This window comes from Mesoplodon bidens (genome assembly GCF_964165515.1).
Source record: "Mesoplodon bidens genome assembly, chromosome: 8".
In the NCBI taxonomy this organism is placed as follows: domain Eukaryota; kingdom Metazoa; phylum Chordata; class Mammalia; order Artiodactyla; family Ziphiidae; genus Mesoplodon; species Mesoplodon bidens.
Window position 1 is genome coordinate 113,879,500 of NC_138165.1, and position 22,313 is coordinate 113,901,812.

A 22,313-nucleotide genomic window follows, 5' to 3' on the forward strand; every position below is an offset into this window, starting at 1 on the left:
TGCGGGACGTGGGAGCCAGCCCCGCGGCTCCCGCCGTACGGCAAGATGGCGGCGCCCGGCCGCCCGCCGCCCGGCCGCCAGGCCCGGCCCTCGGCGCGCCCTGGATACCCGGCACCTGGCGGGGCGCAGCCCACGGCTCGCGGCGTCTAGGGTGGGCGGGGGCGCCCCGGGCCGGCAGCGCCCTGAGGCGACATGACGCGTGGGGGGCATCCGTACGGCAAGATGGCCGCGCCGGCAGGCCTGAGCGCACGACGGGCTCACGCGCCCTCCCCGGTGCCCTGCTGCCCGCTCGCGCCTGCTTCCGCTGCCCCGGTGGGTCGCTGCTGGAATCCCCGGAAGCACGACGCAGGCCGCCGTGGAGCCGAGCGCGCGGGCCCTGGCCTCTGCACTGGGTCCGCCGTACGCCAAGATGGCGGCGGCGCACTTCCGTCGCGTACTTCCGGCCCCGCCCGCGCCCGTGCCCGTTCGGCCCGGATTGGCCACGGCGGCGGCCCGTCGCGTCTCTCTGCGGAACCGTCGGAGCGACGCCGCTCAGTCGGCGGCTCTGGAGGGAAGATGGACGCAGGTGAGGGCTGGCGGGGCGCGGGGGGACCGGGGCGGCGCTCGCCGGGCCGCTTGGCGCCGGGGCCTGGTCCGGGGCTTCGCCGGCGCGGCCTGGACGCGGGGCGGAGCGGGGCCCTGGGGCGGAGCGGGGCGCGGGCGGCGTCCGCGGGAGGCCGGCACGGGTCTGACAGCCCCGTTTGCGTGTCTCGCGCTTTTCCGGGCCGCCCGCAGCGCCCCGGCGGCCGGTCCCCAGGGCCCGCGGCCGGCTCAGACGATCGGGGCAGCGCGTCGTCCGGGACGGCGGGTGGGGACGCCGAGCGGTGCTGGAGGCCGGGCGGAGCCGGTCCATGACACTGCGGTGGGGAAGCTTTTGTCCGTTCGCTAGGAGTTACGAAGGGGAAACTTTAATTCTTATAAAGTTACGGGGGTGGAGGCGAGCAACATACTCCACCACTCAAACCATACGCATTTTTTTTTTCAAATTCAGTAACCAGCAGATGATCTAAGCGTTTTCCGTGACTGAAAAGACAGACTGAATCCATCTCATCATGACTTAACTCCCTAATACAAAGTGTGTGGGGGCTGGGGTGGGAGGGTGTGTGCGTATACGTACGTATGTGTACATCTGTGGATGTGCTGTTTTGCTCTGTTTCATCATGTTTCTGCTCCAGGGGGGAGAATTGTTTAATTTTTGCTGGCACGCTATTTTGGATCTTTGTCCAGTATCCTTGAAAGCATTCTTACACCTTGAAAGGCCCTCTTTTTCATCCCACAGCAGTTTTAGATCTTTTATAACTTATAGGGAATGATTTGTGTTCAAGGATTCCCACATCTGTAAAAACTTTTTTTCTGGTTTAATTCCACCTGTCATTCTGGATGGCATTGTTTTTGCTTCATTTTTTTTTTTCATGGTAGCTGCAATGTAAATTTTGTGAACTCTAAATTTAGAAACTGTAATATAGACCTGTATGGCCAATATTTCAGTGACTTGGGGCATCTTGTCACTTAAGTGTACTAGGTAGTAGGACAGAATGGTAGCCATGACTCCTGAAACATGATGTTAACCAGAAGTATTGTGAAGTTGTTCAAAACAGAAAAAGTACTAGGCCCGGGGTCGGGGAAGGAATAGAATTATTTAGTCATCTACTTTCTTTTAGGTTATGACTGCTTGGGTACCTAAGAGCATTCACTTGTGAGACTTGGTTAGGGTGGAAGGCACAGTTTTGTGATGGTCGTTTTATGTTAAACGTGAAAACCATCATGTTAAAGTTGATTAGCCGCATGGTAATACCCTCATGGGACACTGATCACTGCTTCAAAGCAGAAAAGGTGTTTGCGTTTGAAGGCCTCTCTGGATGCTAATAAAAACGTATATGACATTTGTAGGGTGTTGTGGAGAGTTTTCTTTCTAATGTGGTGCTGTACCACCTTTTAGGATGATTAATGGTCCAGCCTCCCCTGATGCCTGGGGTCCTTACAGATTCTGCCTTCCTTGCCAGATGTTATGCAGTTCCTGGTTGTTTTTATAGTCATCCATTCAATAACTATACTTATTACTGAGTGTGGGTTTGTGTCTGGCATTGTTCTAGACCCTGGGGCTAGAGAAGTGAACGAAATAGATAAAAACCGTGTGCTGGCTGACATGCTAGACATGACACCCACGGTGTGGCTCGTGGGCGGATGACGTGGGTCAAGCAAGAGGGGTTTGGAGTCGCCAGGATGGCCCAGAAAGGTCTCACCACAGAGGTAACTTTTGACCAGGACTCAGAAGCAGTGCTGGGGGAGGGCAGGCGTCCTGCTCCAGGAGCAGCCAGTGGCCAGTGAGGCCAGGGTACAGTGGGTGGGGGTGAGAGAGCTGAAGGTAGAGCAGTGATGCGGCCCAGGTGAGGCCTTGTTGGCTCGTGGTGAGGGCGTCCGAGCTGGCGGGGGATGCTTTGGAGACTTCTGAGAGGAGGAGTAACGCGACTTGCTCGGGCTGCTCTCCTGCAGACGGGCAACAGCGAGGCCAGGAGACCAGTTAGGAGGCTGTTGCAGTATGCCGCGCACGAACCCTTGGAGGCCTGGGTCAGCATGGGGAGAGGGTGTTGACCTCTGGCTGCCTCTGCAGGTTGAGACAGTGGGACTATACCAGTGGGACGTGGCGAGGGCGGGGCGGAGAGGAAGGGGTTGGAGATGGTGAGGTTATGGCTTGAGCTGAGAAACTCAGGTGGGGAGATGTCGGGAGATCCCGCTTGGTGGGGAGCTGTTAGGAGTTTGGTCTTGTACGTGGTGACCATGACGTACCTGCTAGATGTCCATGTTGTGACGTCCAGAGAGCCTTGGGTCTGCAGGCCTGGAGCTGAGGGAGGAGGGCGGGGCTGGAGGTAGAAGTGTGCGGGGGCCACTTTGGACGAGGTCACTGAGGGTCTGAGTGTGGGAGGAGAGAGATAGAGCTGGGGATGGGGCCCTGGGGCTGCTGCGGAGAGGTCTGAAGGCGGCAGGCAGGCCCCAAGCACTGTCCGTTCAAACACGCTCGAGGGGCTTCCCCGGTGGTGCAGTGGTTGGGAATCTGCCTGCCAATGCAGGGGACACGGGTTTGAGCCCTGGTCCGGGAAGATCCCACATGCTGCGGAGCAACGAAGCCTGTGCGCCACAACTACTGAGCCTGTGCTCTAGAGCCCACGAGCCACAACTACTGAGCCCGCACGCCTAGAGCCCGAGCTCTGCAACAAGAGCAGTGACCGCAATGAGAAGCCTTTGCACCGCAACAAAAATCAACCCCTGCTCATTGCAACTAGAGAAAGCCCGCGCGCAGCAACAAAGACCCAATGCAGCCCAAAAAGAACTGCTCCTGTTGGCACTTAAATCAACACGCTGTCCGTTCCTTGAGGACAGAGCCAGTGTCTTGTGCTTCATCTCTGGTGCTTTACGTTGTGTCTGGTATGTGGCTGGCCATCGAAGAAGCAGAACTTGAATTGGTGTTAACGCACACATCCCTGTCCTGTAGACGTTCCTGGGCTGCAGAGCCTGTGTGTAACGGAAATCCAGTGTGTTGGTGTCAAGCGTGGCTGATGAGGAGGGCAGCTCACCGCAGGGCAGCGGAGCTCGCTGTGGACGCTCTGTCCAGTGTGGTCACCAAAGCAGCGTGTGCAGTATTCTCGTGCCGCTGCAGTTCCAGCTTTTCTTCCCTTCCTTCCTTTTCTCATTCGGAACTGAACCACCAGCGTTTGCATATAAACTATTTGGGATTTGAAAAAACTAACTATTTGCAAACCTGTTATCTTTTTTTGTGTGTGTGTGGTACGCGGGCCTCTCACTGTTGTGGCCTCTCCCATTGAGGAGCACAGGCTCCGGACGTGCAGGCTCAGCGGCCATGGCTCACGGGCCCAGCCGCTCCGCGGCATGTGGGATCTTCCCGGACCGGGGCACGAACCCGTGTCCCCTGCATCGGCAGGCGGACTCTCAACCACTGCGCCACCAGGGAAGCCCCATGCAAACCTGTTATCTTAAACAGAAGCATTTTCTGAAGGAAAGGAAGATTCCTTCTTTTCATTTTATTTATAAAGCATATATAATATATGTATTTACGGAGTATAATCTCTCAGAAACATAAGCGTTTTGAGGAAATGTCTTTGAAATGTGGTACATTACATTTAGCTCTAAAAGAAAAGTAATGGTGCATAATTTTTGTGTTTCTCCCTGGTTGAGTTATGTAATTGCGACTAAGTCATCTGGTTACATTTATTGAGCACAGTTTGCTATTTTCTATCATATTAATAACATTAAATTGAAACATTTTAAAAATGGAATTGCCATTCTGTTAAAAGGCTTTCCGCTTCCTCTTCTGGGTGTGATCAGGGACACCCTAGGGAGAAAGAGGTGGAAAATCAGGCGTTTGGGACCCAGGTGACCAGGTGGGAAAAGTGTTTCTAAAAGGCTTCTTTCTCAAGGTGGATGATGCCTGTCATGCTTCTAATGAGTGTCATCTTATTTCAAATTAAAATCATGGGACTTCCCTGGTGGCGCAGTGGTTAAGAATCCGCCTGCCAGTGCAGGGGACACGGGTTCAAGCCCTGGTCTGGGAAGATCCCACATGCCGCAGAGCAACTAAGCCCGTGTGCCACAACTACTGAGCCTTCGCTCTAGAGCCCGCAAGCCACAACTACTGAGCCCGCGCGCCTAGAGCCCGTGCTCTGCAACAAGAGAAGCCACTGCAATGAGAAGCCTGCGTACTGCAACGAAGAGTAGCCCCAGCTCGCTGCAACTAGAGAAAGTCTGTGCGCAGCAACAAAGACCCAACGCAGCCCAAAATTAATTAATTAATAACAAAAAATAATTAAATTAAAAAAAAGATTAAAAAATTAAAATCATTACCTGGGCATCTGGAGACTGGCATTCTTTGGGAAGTTGTGCTCCTTTTAACTCAGGAGGTGCGTGAACTTCAAATGAAATGATGTCGGATGTGAAGGTGCTGAGGTTATCACAGGGCTGCGGTGTGAGACGAGGTAGCTCTCTGGGCGGAGTGCGGAGGCTGCTGGCCTCAATCGCCAGTGGAGCTGGTCAGTCTGAGAACAGAGTTGATGAAGGAACCTTCGAGGGTGGGCTCCTCATGTTGCTCGGTCTCTGTGAAGCTTAGTGATTGTGAACTTTAGTTTTAAAATGGAAAAGTATTCGTTTTTCTGTTGGAGTCTTTCCTGGACTGGTGTTCTATAATGTTTTCTGTTCTGCACAAACATGAATACGTATTTATGGCTAAATTAATATCGGTGATAAAACAAAAGTGTTGTTTGGTTCAGGGAAGGGGGAATTTAGTTTCATCTTGTAAGTGATGAGGTCTGAGATCACATGAGGAAGAGGCACAGGAGGTGCTCAGAGCCGTGGTGCACCGTGGGGTTGCCCACGGTGCTGGAACCCGTCCTGTGTTCTCACCGCACTGGGCAGAGCTGGCAGCTTCTCCCCATTTCGTGGGTGAGGAAACTGAGGCTTAGAGATTTGAGTCGGGTGTCATACCGGTAGCGTGTGGGTTCTCTGTCTCCAAAATCAAATCTTAATACAAATTAGAAAGTTGAACACTGGAGGTGAATGGAATTCGGAAAAGTCTTTCCTTTCTCCGTTACAGAGGCTGAGCCGAAGGTCAGGGAGCTAGGGGTCCGGTCCAGGTGCCCCGGCCCGTGGCCTCGCGGGTGGGTGTCAGGAGGGAGGGTCGGTCCCGTCCTCTGCGCAGGCCCGCGGGGACTTTCTGACAGCGGCCCGGGAATGGGAAGCCCTCCGTTTGCTGCTCTGGTTGAAGCCGCCGCAGGTCTTTCTCTGTGCTGGTTTCCAGCGTGGAAGCCTGAGGACAGTGAAGCAGCCCGGGAAGTGGCCGGCGGCCCTGCCCTTGCGAGCGGGCTCCGTTACCGGGTCCAGGTCTGGTAAAGTCACTCAGGCGGTTGTCGTCGTCCCGGGTGTTGCACCTCCTTGTGGTCGCGGGCCGTGGAGACGAGGTCTCCTACCCGCTTCAGGGATGCCCTGCGTGCGCTGCCCGTCGCCACCCAGTGAGGGTCGGAGCTCTTCGTGTGTGTTGACGTCTTTCTTCCTCCCGTGAGCCTCGAGGAAAGCAGCACCACTCCTGCTTTGCCAGCGAGGAAACGGGCGCAGAGGGTTACCAAGGGGGGAGCGACGGACTTCCGGCCCCGCACGCGGTCAAGTTCAGGGCGTGCTGGCCGGACACTCCGCCCAGTGCCCCGTGTGGCCCGTAGAGGGGGAGCGGGGCCTGCGGGGTGTCCGCGGCTGGTTCAAGAGGCAGGTGTGACCCGCACCTCACCGGGGGCAGGACTCGGGTGGTCCTGCCATCAGGAGGAGCGGGGAGGTGTGGGCCCAGGGGACTCGGGAACCACCTGCACTGTCCCCTCCCGGCTGCACCTGAGCCGCCGGGCCCTGTGGCTGCCACCTGCCCATTTTGTCCCTTCAGGTGCCTCACGCAGTGAAGACTCTAAGGCTGAGACTGCACAGCCCATCAGTTTGTTAGTTGCAGCAGGAAGCTCAGTGATGTGTTCTAACTGAATAGGTCGGACACCGGTTACTACCTTCCCTCTGAAGTTGGCTTTGTTGCCTATGACGTTGGCTCGTTACCCTGAGAAATGTGCCTGCTTTGCACGTGGTGTCTCTGGAGATGAAAAAGCCCCTCCACTGCAGGGCGGCCGGCTGTCGTCACCTGGCTTTCAGAATGAGCCTTGTTTCCTTCTCTTCCTTATTTGCTTGTCTCCCTCGTGGTGGTAGTTTTCTCACTGTGGGAAGCTAGGTGTCTCAGGAGCGTCTCAACCGTCCTTTGATGTGTGCCGCGTCCCTCTGTCGCTCAGAGCCTCCAGCGTTTAGAAGGCATGTCTGCCTTCAGTTCAAGGCTGCAGTCACCTGGGGTCTCCGTCCAGCAGGGTGAGAGTTACAGTCCCACAGTGCTGTCCGTTGAAATCAGGTCTTGTTTGCGTGCTTTTTCCTTGGAGTAATCTTTGTGGGTTTTGAGGGTACGTATCGTTTAAGCCTCGAGGTCAGAGAAGGCCGTGCTTTCTGAAGATGTGGGGTGGCTTTCGAGGGGCAGCAGAGACACGTGATGTTTTCGGCTCCTTGAAAAGGTAGAACTTTAACTCATCTCAACTCGGTTTTTATAATCACCTGCAGAAACAAGTAATCTTATGTAAAAAAGGGACAGAGAAACTTGGACATTAAATTATTTACCCCTGATCCCAAAGCGGCCTGGCTGACATCGTCTGGAGAAGCGTGGACAAGCAGACACATCAGAGCAGGGCCCCTGCCTTGCACCCAGCCCTCTGGGCAGCAGAGCTTGCTCTGGAAACACAGGACTCCTCTGACCCTGTAGGATTTCAGGTGAAAAGAAAAAAGACAGAGCTGGGTCTGGGTTCCCAACGTTCGAGAATTCTATTTTTTTTTTTTTTTTGCAAGGGGGAGGATCCCTTTTTAAAATAATTAATTAATTATTTTTGGCTGCGTCGGGTCTTAGCTGCAGTATGGGGAATCTTTCATTGCAGTGTGCGGGCTCAGTAGTTGCGGTGCGCAGGCTTAGTTGCCCCGCAGCATATGGCATCTTAGTACCCCTACCAGGGATCAAACCCGCGTCCCCTGTATTGGAAGGCATATTCTTAACCACTGGACACCAGGGAAGTCCCAGTTTGAGCATTCTTGAAGCGGTGAACACAGGGCCTTCCGTTGATGCGGGTTTGTGCGTTTAGTGAGCGCTGCTTTCCCAGCCCTGTGACTGTGAATTTGCTGTGCATCCAGTTAATCCTTTTGGATGTAGTAGAATTGCTTGTCTTCGTCCTTGATGTTAGTGACACCAGCTGACCTTGGAGCCTTTTGTCTGCCAGCCTCCTCGTGAGCCCCTCATGGGAAGGGTTTCAGGGACACTTCAGCGCTGCGCTGCAAGGGCATCCTGTTATATGTTCCGTTTTATGGGTGAGGGGCTTTCCACACCGAGAGGCTAAGTGCCTGCTCGGGAACCTCTAGCCTGTGAAGGCCGGAGCTGGGAGGTTGTGGGATGTGGGCTGGCAGGGATGTGCGTGCAGCGGGACACTGTGAGGCCCTGAGACATCTGGGTGGGGCGCTGTGACCACCACGTGGAAGAGGATGAAGAAGAAACCACAGGTGCGGCATGGCTTCATTTATGGATCTACACATACAGGCTTCTGGAAGGAGAGTCAGTGCTGGGCACGAAGCTGAGGGTGATTTTTTACATTTTGTAGTCTGCGGGGTTTGGTTTTTTTTAATAAATAGCATGTCATTTTTATTAAAAGGTAGGGCTGTTGAAACTAAACTCCGGTGTGGGGGAAACGCATTTAATATCTTTGATTTTCCAGAGTTGAGTGGCGTTGCAGGTGAAGGGTACGAGAGCGCTGGAGCTGGTGAGGCAGCAGCTGGGGGAGATGAGGGACCCGGGGCCACCGCGTGCCCCCACCTCGCGGGCAGTGCCTGAGCTCTGTCACCCCCGGGGCCGTGTGCAGAGGGAGGGTGTCCTCCGCCGGAGCTCTGGGGCAGGAGGGACGCGGCCTCTCAAGCTTCTCTGTGGAAGCCACACAGAAGGGGGTGCTCACAGAGGAGGCGCGCAGGTCTTGGAGACACAGCAGGTGGACGCTGCTGCACGCACGGCACCTCCTTAGGAAGTCGGGGTGCGCCCCCCAGGTTCCAGGCCTTGCGGCACCGGGGCCTTGGAGGGCTTTGCACTAGTTTCGGGAGGTCAGTGTCCCTCCCAGGAGCAGCGCTCTGCCCCTCTGCCGCTCACTGCGTTACGGCTCCTGACCCAGAAGTCGGGATGGCCTGGGAGCCCTGGGACGGCCAGGAGAGCTTGGTCGACCTTCTGTGCCGTCTGGGGCCGCCCTTATGTACAGAGATAAAGGTTTGGGCTCTTGTGTTTTTGTCTTTTTGGAGTTAAATCTAAACCAGTTAAGGGCTTAAACCAGGTACCTTTTTTTCCCCTCCTTTCTGTGCCCTGGGCCTGGCCCCCAGCTGGTCTCTCACCCTTGGGTCTGCCAGACAATGACTCTGTCTTGAATTTGAGAGGCTCAGGAAGTGGGTGCAGGGCCGCTGCCGGGTTGCGAGCGTTTGATTTCTCAGTGTAGTGGTGTGGCTGGTGCACTGAGATGCAGAATTCCACGTGGGCTCTTTGTACGGAGATGCTATAAATTATCTCTGATATGCTTTTATGAAATCATAGAACTGTCATCAGAGTGTGTCTTTGCTTTCCATAGCTACTCTGACCTACGACACTCTCCGATTTGCTGAGTTTGAAGATTTCCCCGAAACCTCGGAGCCTCTTTGGATCCTGGGTAGAAAGTACAGCATCTTCACAGGTACCAGCCCTGCCGGAGCCTGCTGTGCTCTGCGTGCTCAGTCTGCAGAAAGAACTGTTTGGTGATGATAGTTATCTGCTATCTCTCTGTAACATGTGCCCTAGAAACTTACGGCTGTGTGTGCATGTTTCTTCTCTCGAACGCTCTCTAGAAAAGGACGAGATCTTGGCCGATGTGGCATCGAGACTTTGGTTTACATACAGGAAGAACTTCCCAGCCATTGGTGAGTACTGTCTGTTACAGCGTGGGATGAAGTGCATGTGATTCAAGAGGAAAACTTAGGTTTCTAGCTTTGACTTCAGTGTGTCGAATACTTGTCACTTGATGTCATCCTGAGGCAACCCTAGTTAAATAACCCGGCTGAGGTCTTGCTCCTGGTAGTGGCAGAGCTGGATTCCAAACCCAGGGCCCCTGATTCTACTGAGGCAGTGATGTTTCTGACTGTAAGCCACACTCTATTACTGGAGCCTAAAATCTGGATAATGGGTCACGACTGGCATTTGAAACGTAGAGCAGAACGTGGCGGGAAGCGGTGTGGCATGTCATGGTGGCGCTGCAGCCTGCTGCTCCCGGAGGGCTCGTTGGCCTGTGCGTCTGGTGTTGTCCTGGGTCGTAGCTGCACAGCGTGCTTCTTGCTGTTGGTCCAGGATGTTGGGACGCCCTTGCTCCGTACCCGTTGCCTTTTCTAGTATCTCCCATACCTAGTTGTGGTGGGAGCTGAAGGCGGATGTGACGTGTTTCACATAAGACGAAAGCACGTTCCATTGAAGTGATTCTCCGCGCGGTACCCCTGGAGGTGGACAGATGGGGCTGGCTCCGCGCCTGGCCTCGGCCAGTCGGAGAACCCCAGGCCGGAGGTTTGGGACCAGGAGACGGCCCTGCCTTGGTGGCCTGTCTCGATTGGTCCCACTTCTCGATGTGCTTCCATCCGTCCCCCAGAGCTTGACGTCCGGGATCACTGGAAGGTAGGGGATGTGGCCATTGTCACCAGGGTGTCTAATGACAGGGCTTGTCAGACATACTTGGGAAGTGTTGGTTCATCCAGCAAATTCTCCTTTCACCCCTACTTGGCCCTGGACTCAGGGGCGGGGTCGCCTGGCCTGTGAGGCGCACCGGGGGGTCAGGAGGACAGACACCTGACGTACAGCGTCCTGAACCCATAGGTGTCTGAACCCACAGGGGCAGGACGGGCTGGAGGGCAGCCCTGTGTTTGGAAAGGCCATCGGGCGGAGCGTGGTGGCTCTCCCGGCCGTGGGGTCTGTGTCGGCCTTGGCCGCGTGGGGCCGGCCGTGTGGAGCGTGGGTGGGTGGCTGGGGCCGTCTCTGCACTCCTGCCTCTGCCTCCCCCAATCCCGCCGCCGCCCCGGAGGCGGGCCTTGTCCCCTGCGCGTGTGTGCGAGAGGGGCTGCTGGAGGCGTGGGCAAAGGATGCAGCCCCCCCACGGCGGCCTGCACGGTCTCAGCCCTGTTTCCTGTCATCGTAGGGCCTGTCTCACGCACACCTGGTACTGCAGTGCCCAGCGTCCGAGTCTCCCTGTGCCCTGGCCGGTGGACGGCGTTTTCTGCATTACTCATGAGGCCGAGCATCTTTCCATGTTTCCAGACATTCTTTTCTCTCTGTGACTTGTTCACGTCTTGGCCCATCTTGAGGGGGTTGTTAGGACGTTTCACTTCCCAGCAAACGCAGCCTTGGCGTGAGCAGGTTCACATGGCGTGTGTCGCCTGACGCGGAGGTGACCCGTGCGTGGGCTCCTGGCCTCGGTCTGACGGTGAGTGCCTCTCTCTCTCTGTCCTCCACGGCAGGGGGCACCGGCCCCACCTCGGACACGGGCTGGGGCTGCATGCTGCGGTGCGGACAGATGATCTTTGCCCAAGCCCTGGTGTGCCGGCACCTGGGCCGAGGTGAGTCAGCCTGGGGCGGCCACGTCCGCAAGAAGCGAGGAGGGTGGTGGGGCCAGGTCGGCGGGAGTGGATCACCACGAAACGCTTTAGGATTTGGGGTTTCCTTCAGTGACGACCTGGTGGTTCTCGTTGATTAGAGAAAGGGGCTTTAAAGAAATGCTGATAAACGTTTGTCTTGTAGAAATTATTTTTAAACTACTGAGCCACTCTCTCCTTTCTGTATGGATTTGTCTTGATGTGTTGGCATCTGTGTATTTGAAATCCCGGAGAACTCAGTTCTTAAATTTAGAAAGGTTCACAGGAGGTTTGGATACCATGAGTGCCTTGAGTGCCTTAGAAAAAGGAAGGCTTCTTGCCTGTATTTTGGTGAAACTGAACTTCCGTCTCTGTCTCCCGTAGACTGGAGGTGGACACGGCGGACGAGGCAGCCAGACAGCTACTTCGGCGTCCTGCACGCGTTCCTGGACAGGAAGGACAGCTGCTACTCCATCCACCAGATAGGTGGGGGGTCGCAGTGCGCCGGGCCCGTGCCTTGGGACGCTGCGGTGTCGGGTCCCCAAGAGCTCTGCCGTGCTGTGAGGCGCAGGCCAGCGGGGTGGGGACGGCCCTGGGCCCGTGGTGAAGTGCTGTGAGGCGCCCCGTCTCTGGACACCAACTTGGTGGCCTTGGAGGCTGGTCCTCCCGGGCTCCGGCCAGGAGTCCGGGCGCTCCTTTGTCTTAATCCAGCTTCTGAGCGTCGTGTTTCCACCCGTAGACGGAGGTGCGGGTAGAGCCCTGAACTTGCTCACCTGAGCCGTGTCCCCAGTCCTGCTTCTCGGTGGGGAGGGAGCACCTTGAGGAGGAGTCTGTCCCTTTGGGAGGAAGTGTCCTGGTGCCAGTCAGGAGCTCGTGCCCAAGGCAGGCTTCCTGTGATGCGCGCCTCATGCCACACGTGCTGGGATCGGCCTCTGTGAGGCGCAGGGAGGGGTGTGGGGGTGGCGGGGCACGTGTGCCGCTGACCGGCTCTGTTTCCTGCAGCACAAATGGGAGTCGGCGAGGGCAAGTCCATCGGCCAGTGGTACGGGCCCAACACCGTCGCCCAGGTCCTCAAGTAGGTGCTGAGCGCGCTCCTGCCCTCCCTCCGGGGCGGCACGGGTACTTGGGGTGCTCAGCCTTGCCTGAGTCTTTGCTGCTGAAGGAAATAAGGGGTTTAGTCCTTTTTTCAGGACCCTCAGGAGGGTCCTCAGAGGTGACCGTGCCGGTGGTCTCGTGAATTGGGATTCCCGTTTCTAGTGAGGCTGAATGCCTTCATCCAGATGCAGCCACTGCATCGGGCCTTCGCTCCTTGTGTGTCGCGTCCCTTCCTGTGCCGTGGTGTCTGGTGGCCTGGGAAGTGGGAAGTGGTTGTGGGGTGACGGCATTCAGGCGGGCAGCCTGTGGCCGCCTTGGGCCTCCGCCTCTGCTCCCGCCCATCCCCCTCCCTTGAGACTGCTGTCTTCAGCCATGGCTCCCCGCGCATCTGCCTCGTGCCTCTGCTGCCTGCTCCCACCCCGCAGGAGTCCCCGTGGGCGCCTCCCTTTGTCCCTGGGCCCAGCCCGCTCCTCCTTGCCTGCTGCTGTGGTCCATTCCTGGGGTCCAGGACACTTGCTCCGCTTCCTGTCCAGCTTCCAGCTGATCCCCAAGCCCACTGTCTCTGTGCCTCCTTGCCCAGCCCCTGGGATTTCCAGCCCCCACTGCCCTTTAGCGTCCTGGCCCAGCCCCGCTGCCCTGAAGCAGCCTGGTCGAGGTCACAGTCAGTTCCGTCATCATGTCCCAAGGCTGAGTTTCAGCCCCGACTTACTCAGCTGTCTGCAGGCAGCCCCTGGTGTGGGTGCTTGCCGCGCTCCTTGGAAACCTGGGCTGCTCAGCCGTCCTCCTCTGTCCATCTGGTCACCGGCGCTGCTGAGCCCTGCGGGCTTGTCTCGCACCTTTGGTCGTAGCTTTTCAGCTCCTGTTTGCGCACGTGCAGTTCCTGATTTGTCCCAACTCCAGACTCACATCCAGACCCTATTCGGCAGTGCCCCTCGGGATGCCCAAGGAGCACGTTGACCTAGTAGCCCAGACCCAGAGCTGGCCCCGCCCTCTCTTCCAGCGCAGCCCACTGCTCCTACAGGAACACAGTACCACCCTTCCAGGGGCTCAGGCCAAAAGCTGGGGTCACGCCAGACCCCTCTTCCCTTCAGCACACCCCACCCGCGTGTGCCCGAGCTCTGAGCAGTGCTCCCTGCCCCCCGCCCCTGCCCCCAGCCCCGCCTCTCTCCGCCTTTTCTCTCTGCCATCCTGGCGTCTCCCTCCAAACTGCAGCAGAGTCATCCTCAAGAAACAGACGGTGGCCATCTGTTCCTCTTCTCTCAGCTGTCCTGGGGTTTCCCGCTGCTCCCGGAAGGGCAGCAGGCACAGGCCAGCGTGCCGGCCCTGTCCTCCCCCTGCAGTGCTGTGCCCTTCGCCTGGAGCGCCACCCCCCAAGGCCTGCCGCGTTGCTCCCCGGGCCTCTGCGCCGAGGCCTCTCCCACCCAGGCCTCCCTGCGCCTGCGTCAGAGGAGCGCCCTCCCCTCTACCCCTACTCTGTGCTTTCCCTAGGCATTTAGCTCCCCTTGGAGCGCCAGCCTCTCCTGGGACTTGGTTTCCTGTGTGTCTGTGTTTCTCAGCACGGGGGCCCACCTGGCCCTCGGTGAGCCCAGGAGGGAAGAGAGGGAGGTAGCCGGTGGAGCCCTGCAGGTGGCGTCCGCTCTGGCCTTCCCACCAGGAGACCAGGGGCCTCCGCCCTCCACCCGTGTCCCCAGGTGCACTCTCACCTGGGGGAGCCCCTGCACAGCCCCCGAGGTGAGCTCAGAGGCCCTCCCGTCGTGCCTTCGGTCGTGGAGTCTGCTCCTCTTTCAGAACCGTAATTCCTCGGCCACAGTGGCCCACCCAGCACGGTGACTCCCTACTCGGCTCTCTGTCACCCGCAGGTTCTCTGTGAGAACTCAAGCCAGCCGTTGGCTCATGGGGCCTGGGGGATAAGACGGAGCTGGGCCTGCCTCGGGCAGCATCCGAGACCTGGGCTCACATTCTGGTTCTTGCCCGTGTCCAGCCTGATCGGGAAGTGGCACCCCGGCAGGCTCCTGCACAGGCCCTGCCCTGCACGGTGGCGGCTGGGTGTGGCAAGCGTGGGGCCCGGGCGAGAAGAAGCGGCCGGCAGAGGCCACAGGTCTTCGAGCTGTGAAGGCTCATCAGTGTGTTCTGCCCTCTCTGGTAGGAAGCTCGCCGTCTTCGACACGTGGAGCGCCCTGGCCGTTCACGTAGCGATGGACAACACGGTGGTGATGGAGGACATCAGTAAGTGAGCCGGAGCCCGGGGTCGTGGCGGACGGGGCCGGGGCAGCTTGCTCCCCTGCCTGGCCCGCGGGCCCTCGAGGGCGGTGCCAACCAGGCTGAGCGGAAGGCTGCTTGGTGCCCCACGCTGCTTCTGCGTCTTCGTTACAAATAATTGACGCCTGTGTGCTGGGTTCAGCTGCAAGGCCCTGTGTGTGCCCTGATGCGCCACGAAGAAGGGTGATTCAAACTGGCCCTGGCCATCTCGTCTTCCGGCCACGCCAGGCGCTACTGGAAGTGTTTAGAATTCTGAGGAGTACCTGGGTTCATGAGGTCTCCTGACGGAAAAGCAGAGAATTTAGACACGTTGACAATGCTAATGGGGCTAGAAAACTACAAATGGGGACCTGGTGCAGCCAGAAACCCACCCCTTACTAACAGGGCATTTGTATGGGACAGGCCACGTGAGGACACAGTGAGCCCCGAGCTCAGCAACGACAGCCCTGCTTCTCTGCTTTTGTTCCAGAGACACCAGAGGGGCCGCGCTAGTGGTGACCATCTAGTCAGCAAGGAAAATGTTCTCATCACAAAAGAGCCTCAGAATCAGCGAAGCAAAACTTACAGTAAATTAAGAGAGACTGTATGGCAGATCGAATATATAAAAATAAAGTTACAAGGATCTGAATAATACAGTAAGAGAGTTTAGTGGAACGTGTCAAATCGTAGATTCTGGTAGCAGAACATACCTTTTCAAAAATGTCCATGGGACATTTATATAAACTAATGCAGAATAGATAGAAAAAAGGACAAACTCTTATTACCTAAAAATGTCAAACTTCTGTTTTAGCTTTTGGGTCAAAAAGAGTCAAGTTTACAGACTACATATCAGAACCTGATGTGTGCTGAACTCAGGAGAAAACACGTACCTTTAATACTGGTGACCAGATCATAAAAAGTGAAGATGAATGGGCATCCTGCAGTTCAGCTCAGTTCTGGCCCTGTCTACACACCTGGAGCTGGCATCAGACCCACAAGACTGCCCCCCCACCCCCAACTTAAGACCCCAGTGGCAAGTCCAGGTGGTCACCTGTGCTTCCGACAGACTGGCTGTGGATTGGAGGTTCCCACGACCGTCTCCTTGGCTCCGTTACTTTGCTGGAGCGGCTGGGAGAACTCAGGAGCACGTCACTCACTAGGCCACAGGTGTGTTTAAGGACACACCTCAGGAGCAGCCCAATTGAGGAGATGTATGTGCCTGGGCCTTCTGGAGTTTATGGAGGCTTTGTGACACAGGCCCGTTTAGGTTTGGATCGGGCGTGTTGACCAGGAGTGTGCCTGGTGGCGGTGTCCACGACAGAGCGACCCGGGAAACGGCTTGCTCCCTGTCAGTAGTGCTGCCTCGGTCACCTGCTTAGGATGCGCCCCTGGTGCCTAGCAGCTCGCGAGTGATCTGGAGGGGGTACGTTACACGCACTGAGGATTTGCTGCGTCGGGTCTGAAACGGTGGTCTCTAGTGTGTGCACCCCTTCCAGTTTATCTGCTGGCGCTCTTCTTGGGAAGAGCCCTCCTTTCTCCCCTCTGCCCTCGACTTATTTACGTTTGGAAGACCTGATTTTAGAGCCAGCAGCTTCATGGAGCCTGAGTTTAATTCCAGGTGTTGTCCCTTATGGTCATTACTTACTCCTTGTCCCAAACTTGGCTGCCTCTTTGACAGAGTCCTGTCGTTTGTGTTGTTCAGCGTTCTCTTTCTGGCATTAACTAGACTCGGGTTCACCTGGTACCTTCCCTGCCCCATCCCTGGAATCAGCCATTTTCCCCCTGGTTCCTTTTAGTGGGGAAAGGTGTTTAGGAACCACGGACGGGGTGCCTGGTGTGCTTGGGGTACTGGAGTGGCTCTCTCCTACCACTAAACCCTGTAGTTAATCCGATTATTGAAGGATTACCCAGTGTGTTTAGACAGAAGAAAAAGGAAGGAGAAAAGTTATCGCTCAATGCTGTCCTTGCTGAGGGGGGACCAGAGGGGCCCTGGGTCAGTGCTGCGTCCACCAGGCTGGTGGCTCCATAGTGCTTGTTTTATTATTGCTTCTAAGGTGCATGTAAATATTTTCTTGCATTATTTTGTGTGTATGCTTTATTTCACAATAAAAAATTTAAGTTAAACGCATAGAAAATGTGCAATTTTTTTTTTCCTCTGGGTGGCAGGGTTAGTGTTACACTTTATTTTCCAAGTTTGAGGTGTACTTCAAGTACTTGACTTTTTTATACTCGTTTCCTGTTAACGGTGTAAATTCTGTACCTGTTTCTCTCGGGTGAACTTCTGCCTACCTCGTTTAGCCCATAAACGCACGTCTCCCTCTTTCAGGAAGGTTGTGCAGGAGCAGCCTGCCTCGTGCCGGGGCCGCAGCGTTTCCTGCAGATTCCGAGCGACACTGTAACGGGTTCCCGTCTGGGGCTGAGGTCGGCAGCAGGCCGTCACCATGGAGACCGCTGGTGCTGCTCATCCCGCTGCGCCTGGGGCTCACGGACATCAATGCAGCCTATGCAGAGACACTGAAGGTGGGTCTGTGCTGGCCCGTGCCCTCCCGCCTGTCATCCCTGCCCGCCGGGGGGGCTGAGACCCCGCTTCCTACCGAAAGCCCCAGCTGTCACCGTCCTGCCCAGTCCAGCCCTCTGACCGCCCTGTGGGCCCCCGGCCCCCACCCGCTCGCTCGTCCCTGCTGCCACCTCCCGTGGCCCTTGCCCTTCTTGCGGACATGGTGCTGCTGGCCTCCCACCTCCACCTCCGCCCCCTGCCCCCGCGGTGCGCCAGCCCCTCCCCGCTCCTGTCCGCCCAGCACGCAGGCCGGGCCGACCCTGTCTGCGCCTCCCCGGCCTCCCCTTGGCCCTTCTGGCCGCCCGGGGCTTCCCTGAGGACCTGCAGCCTCAGCGTCCAGAACCCGCACCCTGGGGGTCTGGTCTTCGTCCGCGGTTGTCCTCGCCTGGCGCTGCAGGGGGAGCGGGGAGCCCCTCCCGCGCTCAGCGACCTGGCCTGTCTTCCGTCCCGCAGCACTGCTTCATGATGCCCCAGTCCCTGGGCGTGATTGGAGGGAAGCCCAACAGTGCCCGCTACTTCATCGGCTACGTGGGTGAGTGGGGTCTGCAGTGACGTCGGAGGAAGGGGCGTGGTCTCTTGGGCAGCACCCCCCCAACTTGACAGGCAGCGTGCCCCCACCTGGCCGGTGCGACGTGTGCCCTTTTCCTGTCCAGCCGCATGGTGCTGGTGGCTGTGGTGAGGCAGCTCTGTCCGCCTCCTGCTGACCTGCCTGCTGCCCGCCCAGGTGAGGAACTCATCTACCTGGACCCTCACACCACGCAGCCAGCCCTGCAGGCCGCTGAGCACTGCCCGATCCCGGATGAGAGCTTCCACTGCCAGCACCCACCCAGCAGGATGAGCATCGCAGAGCTCGACCCATCCATCGCCGTGGTGTGTCCCCCGCTTGGTCCCGCTGTCGCCAGCTGCGCGCGCTCGTGCCCGGGTGTCCCGAGGCATTTGTGCCCAGTCCTGCTGCTGCTTTAGGATAAGAAGGAAAGCATCCCCGTTTCTGTAATCTCAGCGTTTTGGAATAAGTATTAAGTTCACGTGGCTTAGAACTCGAAAGAGTACAAAGGGCTGGCAGCCTCAGGTGTGGCCCAGGCAGGCGTGTGTGCGCAAGTGAGTGTCCCGCGTCGCTGCCACGGCCCCGCTTTCCTCGCTGCCCTGCAGCACCCCTGTGGGGCTTCTTGGTCTGTCTGCACTCTTTAGAGTAGCTGAGTCTGCAAGGCGGTCCCTAGGAATGAACCTCCTCGCTCGCTCTCTGATTACACGGCTGGAATTGTTGGTTGTTCTCAAAATATGTTTGAAGGAGGCCAAAAACACCTAGGAATCATAACACCCCTAGGGGAGTGATTAACTGAGTTGTGGACACGACGAGGCACTCGGTGCTGAGAAGGGACGACCCCAGACGCACTGCCCATGGGTCTTGGTTGCGCCCTGAGGTCGGTGGTGGCGGGCTGGCGCGTGGGGGCTCCGCTGTCACAGGAGCCCCACCCCCCACCCCCACCCCCCGTGAGCTCGTGAACATCAGGTCAGGTGGGAGCGCGCATCCCAGCTCTCAGGGCCGCGGAGGACGGCTGCTCCGGTGAAACAGGCCTCCGTCTTCCGGCCACATCCCGCGTGTCCTCGCACCAGGGCCTTGAGCAGAGCCCTGAGTGCCTCTCTGTGGTTCCCCGGCTTCTTTTTCTCCATGTGGCAGGTTGAGCGTTCCCAGTAGCTCATCCCAACCCTGGAGCCCTGCAGACGGTAGCTCCAGGGGGACAGGGTCCGCATGTCTGGTGTCCCCTCCGGAGGGGTCCGCTTATCCCATTGTGCCACGTGCTGTGGGCCACTAAGGCCTGTGGCCCAGCCCCAGGGGCATGGGGAGGAGCGAGCTCTCTGCTTTGCCCTGACTTGTCGTTGTGACCGGCTCGCTCCCCGGTCAGTCCAGGCAGAGGGCGAGGGTGGAGCCGTGGACGCAGCCCGCAGAGGGGCGTAGGGGCTGGAGAGGCGAAGGGGGCCGGGTGTGCAGTGGCCACCACGTCCAGGACACACACAGGGGCCGGCGGGTTGGATGTGTGTGCCGCTCTCCGCTTACTGCTGCCTTTGGTTTCAGGGGTTTTTCTGTGGGACCGAGGACGACTTTAACGACTGGTGCCAGCAAGTGAAAAAGGTTGGTGGGGTCCCGCCCCTGTGCGGGTCTGGGGGTCCTTCCTCCCCTGCTCCGCTGGTGCTCGGCTGCACAGCGTCTTGCGCACCTTGCCTGGTCCTTGGACGCCAGGTGCGTCCTTGCTGTGATCAGAGCACGGGGCCGGACTCGGCTGGAGGCTCACTGGGATTTCCAGTCCCGTGTCTGGGTGATGAGGGGTAGCGGGGTTCCTGCCTGTGCACGGCGCCTCCCTCCACCTGCGGGGCCCCTGACACGCTGTGTGTGTCCTGCTGACAGCTGTCCCTCCTTGGAGGTGCCCTGCCAATGTTTGAGCTGGTGGAGCGGCAGCCTTCCCACCTGGCCTGTCCTGACGTCCTGAACTTGTCCTTAGGTGAGTCCGGATGCCCCAGGGCCCCGTCTCAGGTGGGGACGGGGGCGTCCCCTGTCTTGAGGCTGGGGGTGCTGCCTGTGTGATGCTTCTGCCCTGCCCTCCGCCTCCCCAGGTCCCGTCCCAGTCGCCTTTGACCTTTCACGCTGTGTGGCCCCTCGGCAGCCCCTCGTGAGTGGGACCAGGGACGCTGCTGGTGCCGCCCTCCCTCCTCCCACCTGCGTGGGGCAGCACACCTGCAAGCCCACCCGGGCCCTCCCGCACTCCTCCCGTGGCCCCTGGTCCTGAGCCGGACCAGGCCAGGCTTCCTGTGCTGATGTGGCATAGGTGGCTCTGTCCCCACTGCCCGGTGGCTCTGGGCTTGGGGGCGCCTCCCCCAGAGTGCATCGAGCACGTGGCACGTGGGGAAAAGGGGACCCGCCGGGGGGCTCTGAGCACATAGCGACCGCCCTGGGGAGGACTGCAGCCCGCGCCTCACGGGAACCACGGAGGTCGTGGTACCAGCGCCAGACTCAGGACAGATTCCCCACCAGACCCGGCTGGTGCAGGGGGCAAACACCCCTCCTGGGATGGGACCCTTGCCCTCCTGGCCCCCGTTGCTTCCCTCTGGGCTCTGGTGAGGGGCGTGTCTGCCCCCAGCCGCACATGCCCTCACCCACCCAGGCCCTTGTCCCTGTACTCACAGGGCAGGAACCCCTCTCCCACCCACTCAGATCCCCCGCCTGGGAGGAGGGCGCCTCAGCCGGGCAGTCCGGGCATCCTCTGACCTCCCTCCGCGCCCTGGCCACCCTGGACAGTCAGGTGCTGGGCAGGACCTGCTCCTTCGTGGGGTGGGTGTGCTCACACGGGCCCTTGTCCCTCGGCCCACACCCCAGACTGACCCACGCCTGGCACCTGGTGAGGTTTTGTCATGTTCCTTCTAGATTCTTCTGACGTAGAGCGACTGGAAAGATTCTTTGACTCAGAAGATGAAGACTTTGAAATCTTGTCCCTTTGAGGACCTTGCAGTCGGAGGACGGTCCCACTGGCCCCGCAGGGGCGCTCGGCCGCCGCATCTCGTCCCGCCCGCCGTCCGCCCGCCCGCCGCCCACACATAGGCCCGCGCCACTGGAGACCCAAGCGCCAGGCACCCACGAGGGGCTCTCCTGCCACACTGCCAGCCCTGCCCGGCCCCGCTTCCTCCTGGGCTCCAGGCCCGGGTTCGCTTTGGAATTAAAGTCCTGTTTGAAGTTTCGTGACGGACATGGCTTCTGTTGGGCGTGTCCTGAGCCAGGCTCCGAAGACGCAGGCTCCGAAGACGCGGCCTCCAGGGCCATCGCGGCGGGAGAAGGGGCCGAGGAACCACGGCCCGGGCCTCCTCGCGTTGGGAGGAGAGGAGCAAGGGGTGGGGGCGGTGAGGCCCAAAGACGTTGCCGTGCAGGTGGCGCCGGGACAGACGCGCCGCCCGAGCCGCAGGTGAGGCCGCGGGGCCCCCGAGCTGCTGCTTGCCTGTCGCTCCAGCATCCCCAGGGCCTTCCTCCGCTTCCCGGTCGGCGAGGCTTCGGATGGTTTGGGACCGGAGGGTCACACCTCCGCTTTGTGCCTCTGCCCCTTGCGCCCGCTGGACACCTTCTGGACGGACGCCAGCACCCGCCTCCTTCGTTCAGCCTGTGTCCTGGGCCCCAGGCACAGCCCCACGCAGTGGCCTTCGTCCCACCAAGGAGCACAGACCGGGGTTTGGGAGCCCAGGAGGTGACAGCCTTCTTCCCGGGGGGCCTTCCTTGCAGAGCCCCGCCCCCCGCCGGCCCAGCGAGCGGGCAGAGGGCACCCCGGTGCCCCAGGTGTTGCCGACGTGAGTTCTTCCCTCCGTCTCCCATTCTCTTTTCCCCTCATCCCCTCGTCATCCCTCAGGTCGAGGCGGGTGGGAAGGTTTCCATTCCTTCTGCTGTGCCTCTGCTGGCGGGGCCGGGGGTCTCGCTGCAGCTCCTGCTGGCGGCACGGACGGCGGAGGTGGGGGCCACCCTGAGCAGCAGGGGCTCTGTCTTGGTGTGCGTCGGGAAAGGCTTACCGAGGAGTGCTCACTCTTAGCCGTATAGTGCGCGATTCTTAATGGCAAATAATAACAGTTTCAATAGAAAACAAGGTTCGTCTGTCTTGATTTTCTCGGAGCTACAGTTGGACATGGTAAGAATGAGAACAAGTGTTTTCTAAGCTCACGAGGGGTCTGAGGAAGGACTTGGTGGATGGACGTGCCGAGCTCGTTTGTTCCCAGACCTGAGCGAGCGGCGCCCTCCTATTTGGACCTGGTTTCGCAACGCTGATTCTCGACTCTCTCTGACTCGTGTGGTTTGCGTTTAAAGCAAAAAATGCAGGGGAGCTTGATTTTGGGAAGACGCCCTCCTTTCGTAGACGGGGAGGGAGCAGCTGCGGTGCCGGGTGGCATGTTGGCTCCCTGGACAGCGTCCCTGTAGGCGCCCTGTGCCTCAGCTGGTCACCCCCTTGCGGGTCACGAAGAGTGTGAACAAGGGCCTCTCGCCCTGCCCGGTAAGTCCTGGTGGGACGGTCGGAGCGACCCTGGCCCTCTTGGCTTCCCGCTTCCACCTGCCCACCCACCCTCCAGTTTGGGTGCAAGGGGACCAAGGCCAGACAGGAGAGCAGGAAGCGCCATGGCTCAG

The 22,313-nt window shown here is 58.7% G+C and overlaps 1 protein-coding gene across 2 annotated transcripts; it reads left to right on the forward strand.

Moving 5' to 3' along the window:
• Window positions 1–92: 92 nt before the first annotated feature.
• On the forward strand, window positions 93–20,892 carry ATG4B (autophagy related 4B cysteine peptidase). 2 transcript variants are annotated; one of them, XM_081242341.1, is made up of 13 exons: window positions 93–565; window positions 9,258–9,359; window positions 9,511–9,582; window positions 11,161–11,259; window positions 11,659–11,760; window positions 12,277–12,349; window positions 14,516–14,595; window positions 16,934–17,127; window positions 17,618–17,696; window positions 17,889–18,034; window positions 19,239–19,295; window positions 19,569–19,662; window positions 19,775–20,548. In XM_081242341.1, exons 1-13 carry the CDS (start codon window positions 193–195, stop codon window positions 19,945–19,947), a joined length of 1,644 nt encoding a protein of 547 aa, XP_081098467.1. In that variant the 5' UTR covers window positions 93–192; the 3' UTR covers window positions 19,948–20,548. The 2 variants fall into 2 exon arrangements, with proteins under 2 accessions (XP_081098467.1, XP_081098468.1); XM_081242342.1 differs by lacking the exon at window positions 19,775–20,548 and adding an exon at window positions 20,583–20,892 and having other exon boundaries at window positions 96–565.
• The last annotated feature ends 1,421 nt before the right edge of the window (window positions 20,893–22,313 follow it).

Coding starts and splice junctions, on each gene's coding strand:
- ATG4B (XM_081242341.1), top strand. CDS start 193: ATGACGCGTGGGGGGCATCCGTACGGCAAGATGGCCGCGCCGGCAGGC. Junction 19,296..19,568: donor GGTGCCAGCAAGTGAAAAAG/GTTGGTGGGGTC, acceptor TCCTGCTGACAG/CTGTCCCTCCTTGGAGGTGC. Junction 19,663..19,774: donor CGTCCTGAACTTGTCCTTAG/GTGAGTCCGGAT, acceptor CCGCCTCCCCAG/GTCCCGTCCCAGTCGCCTTT.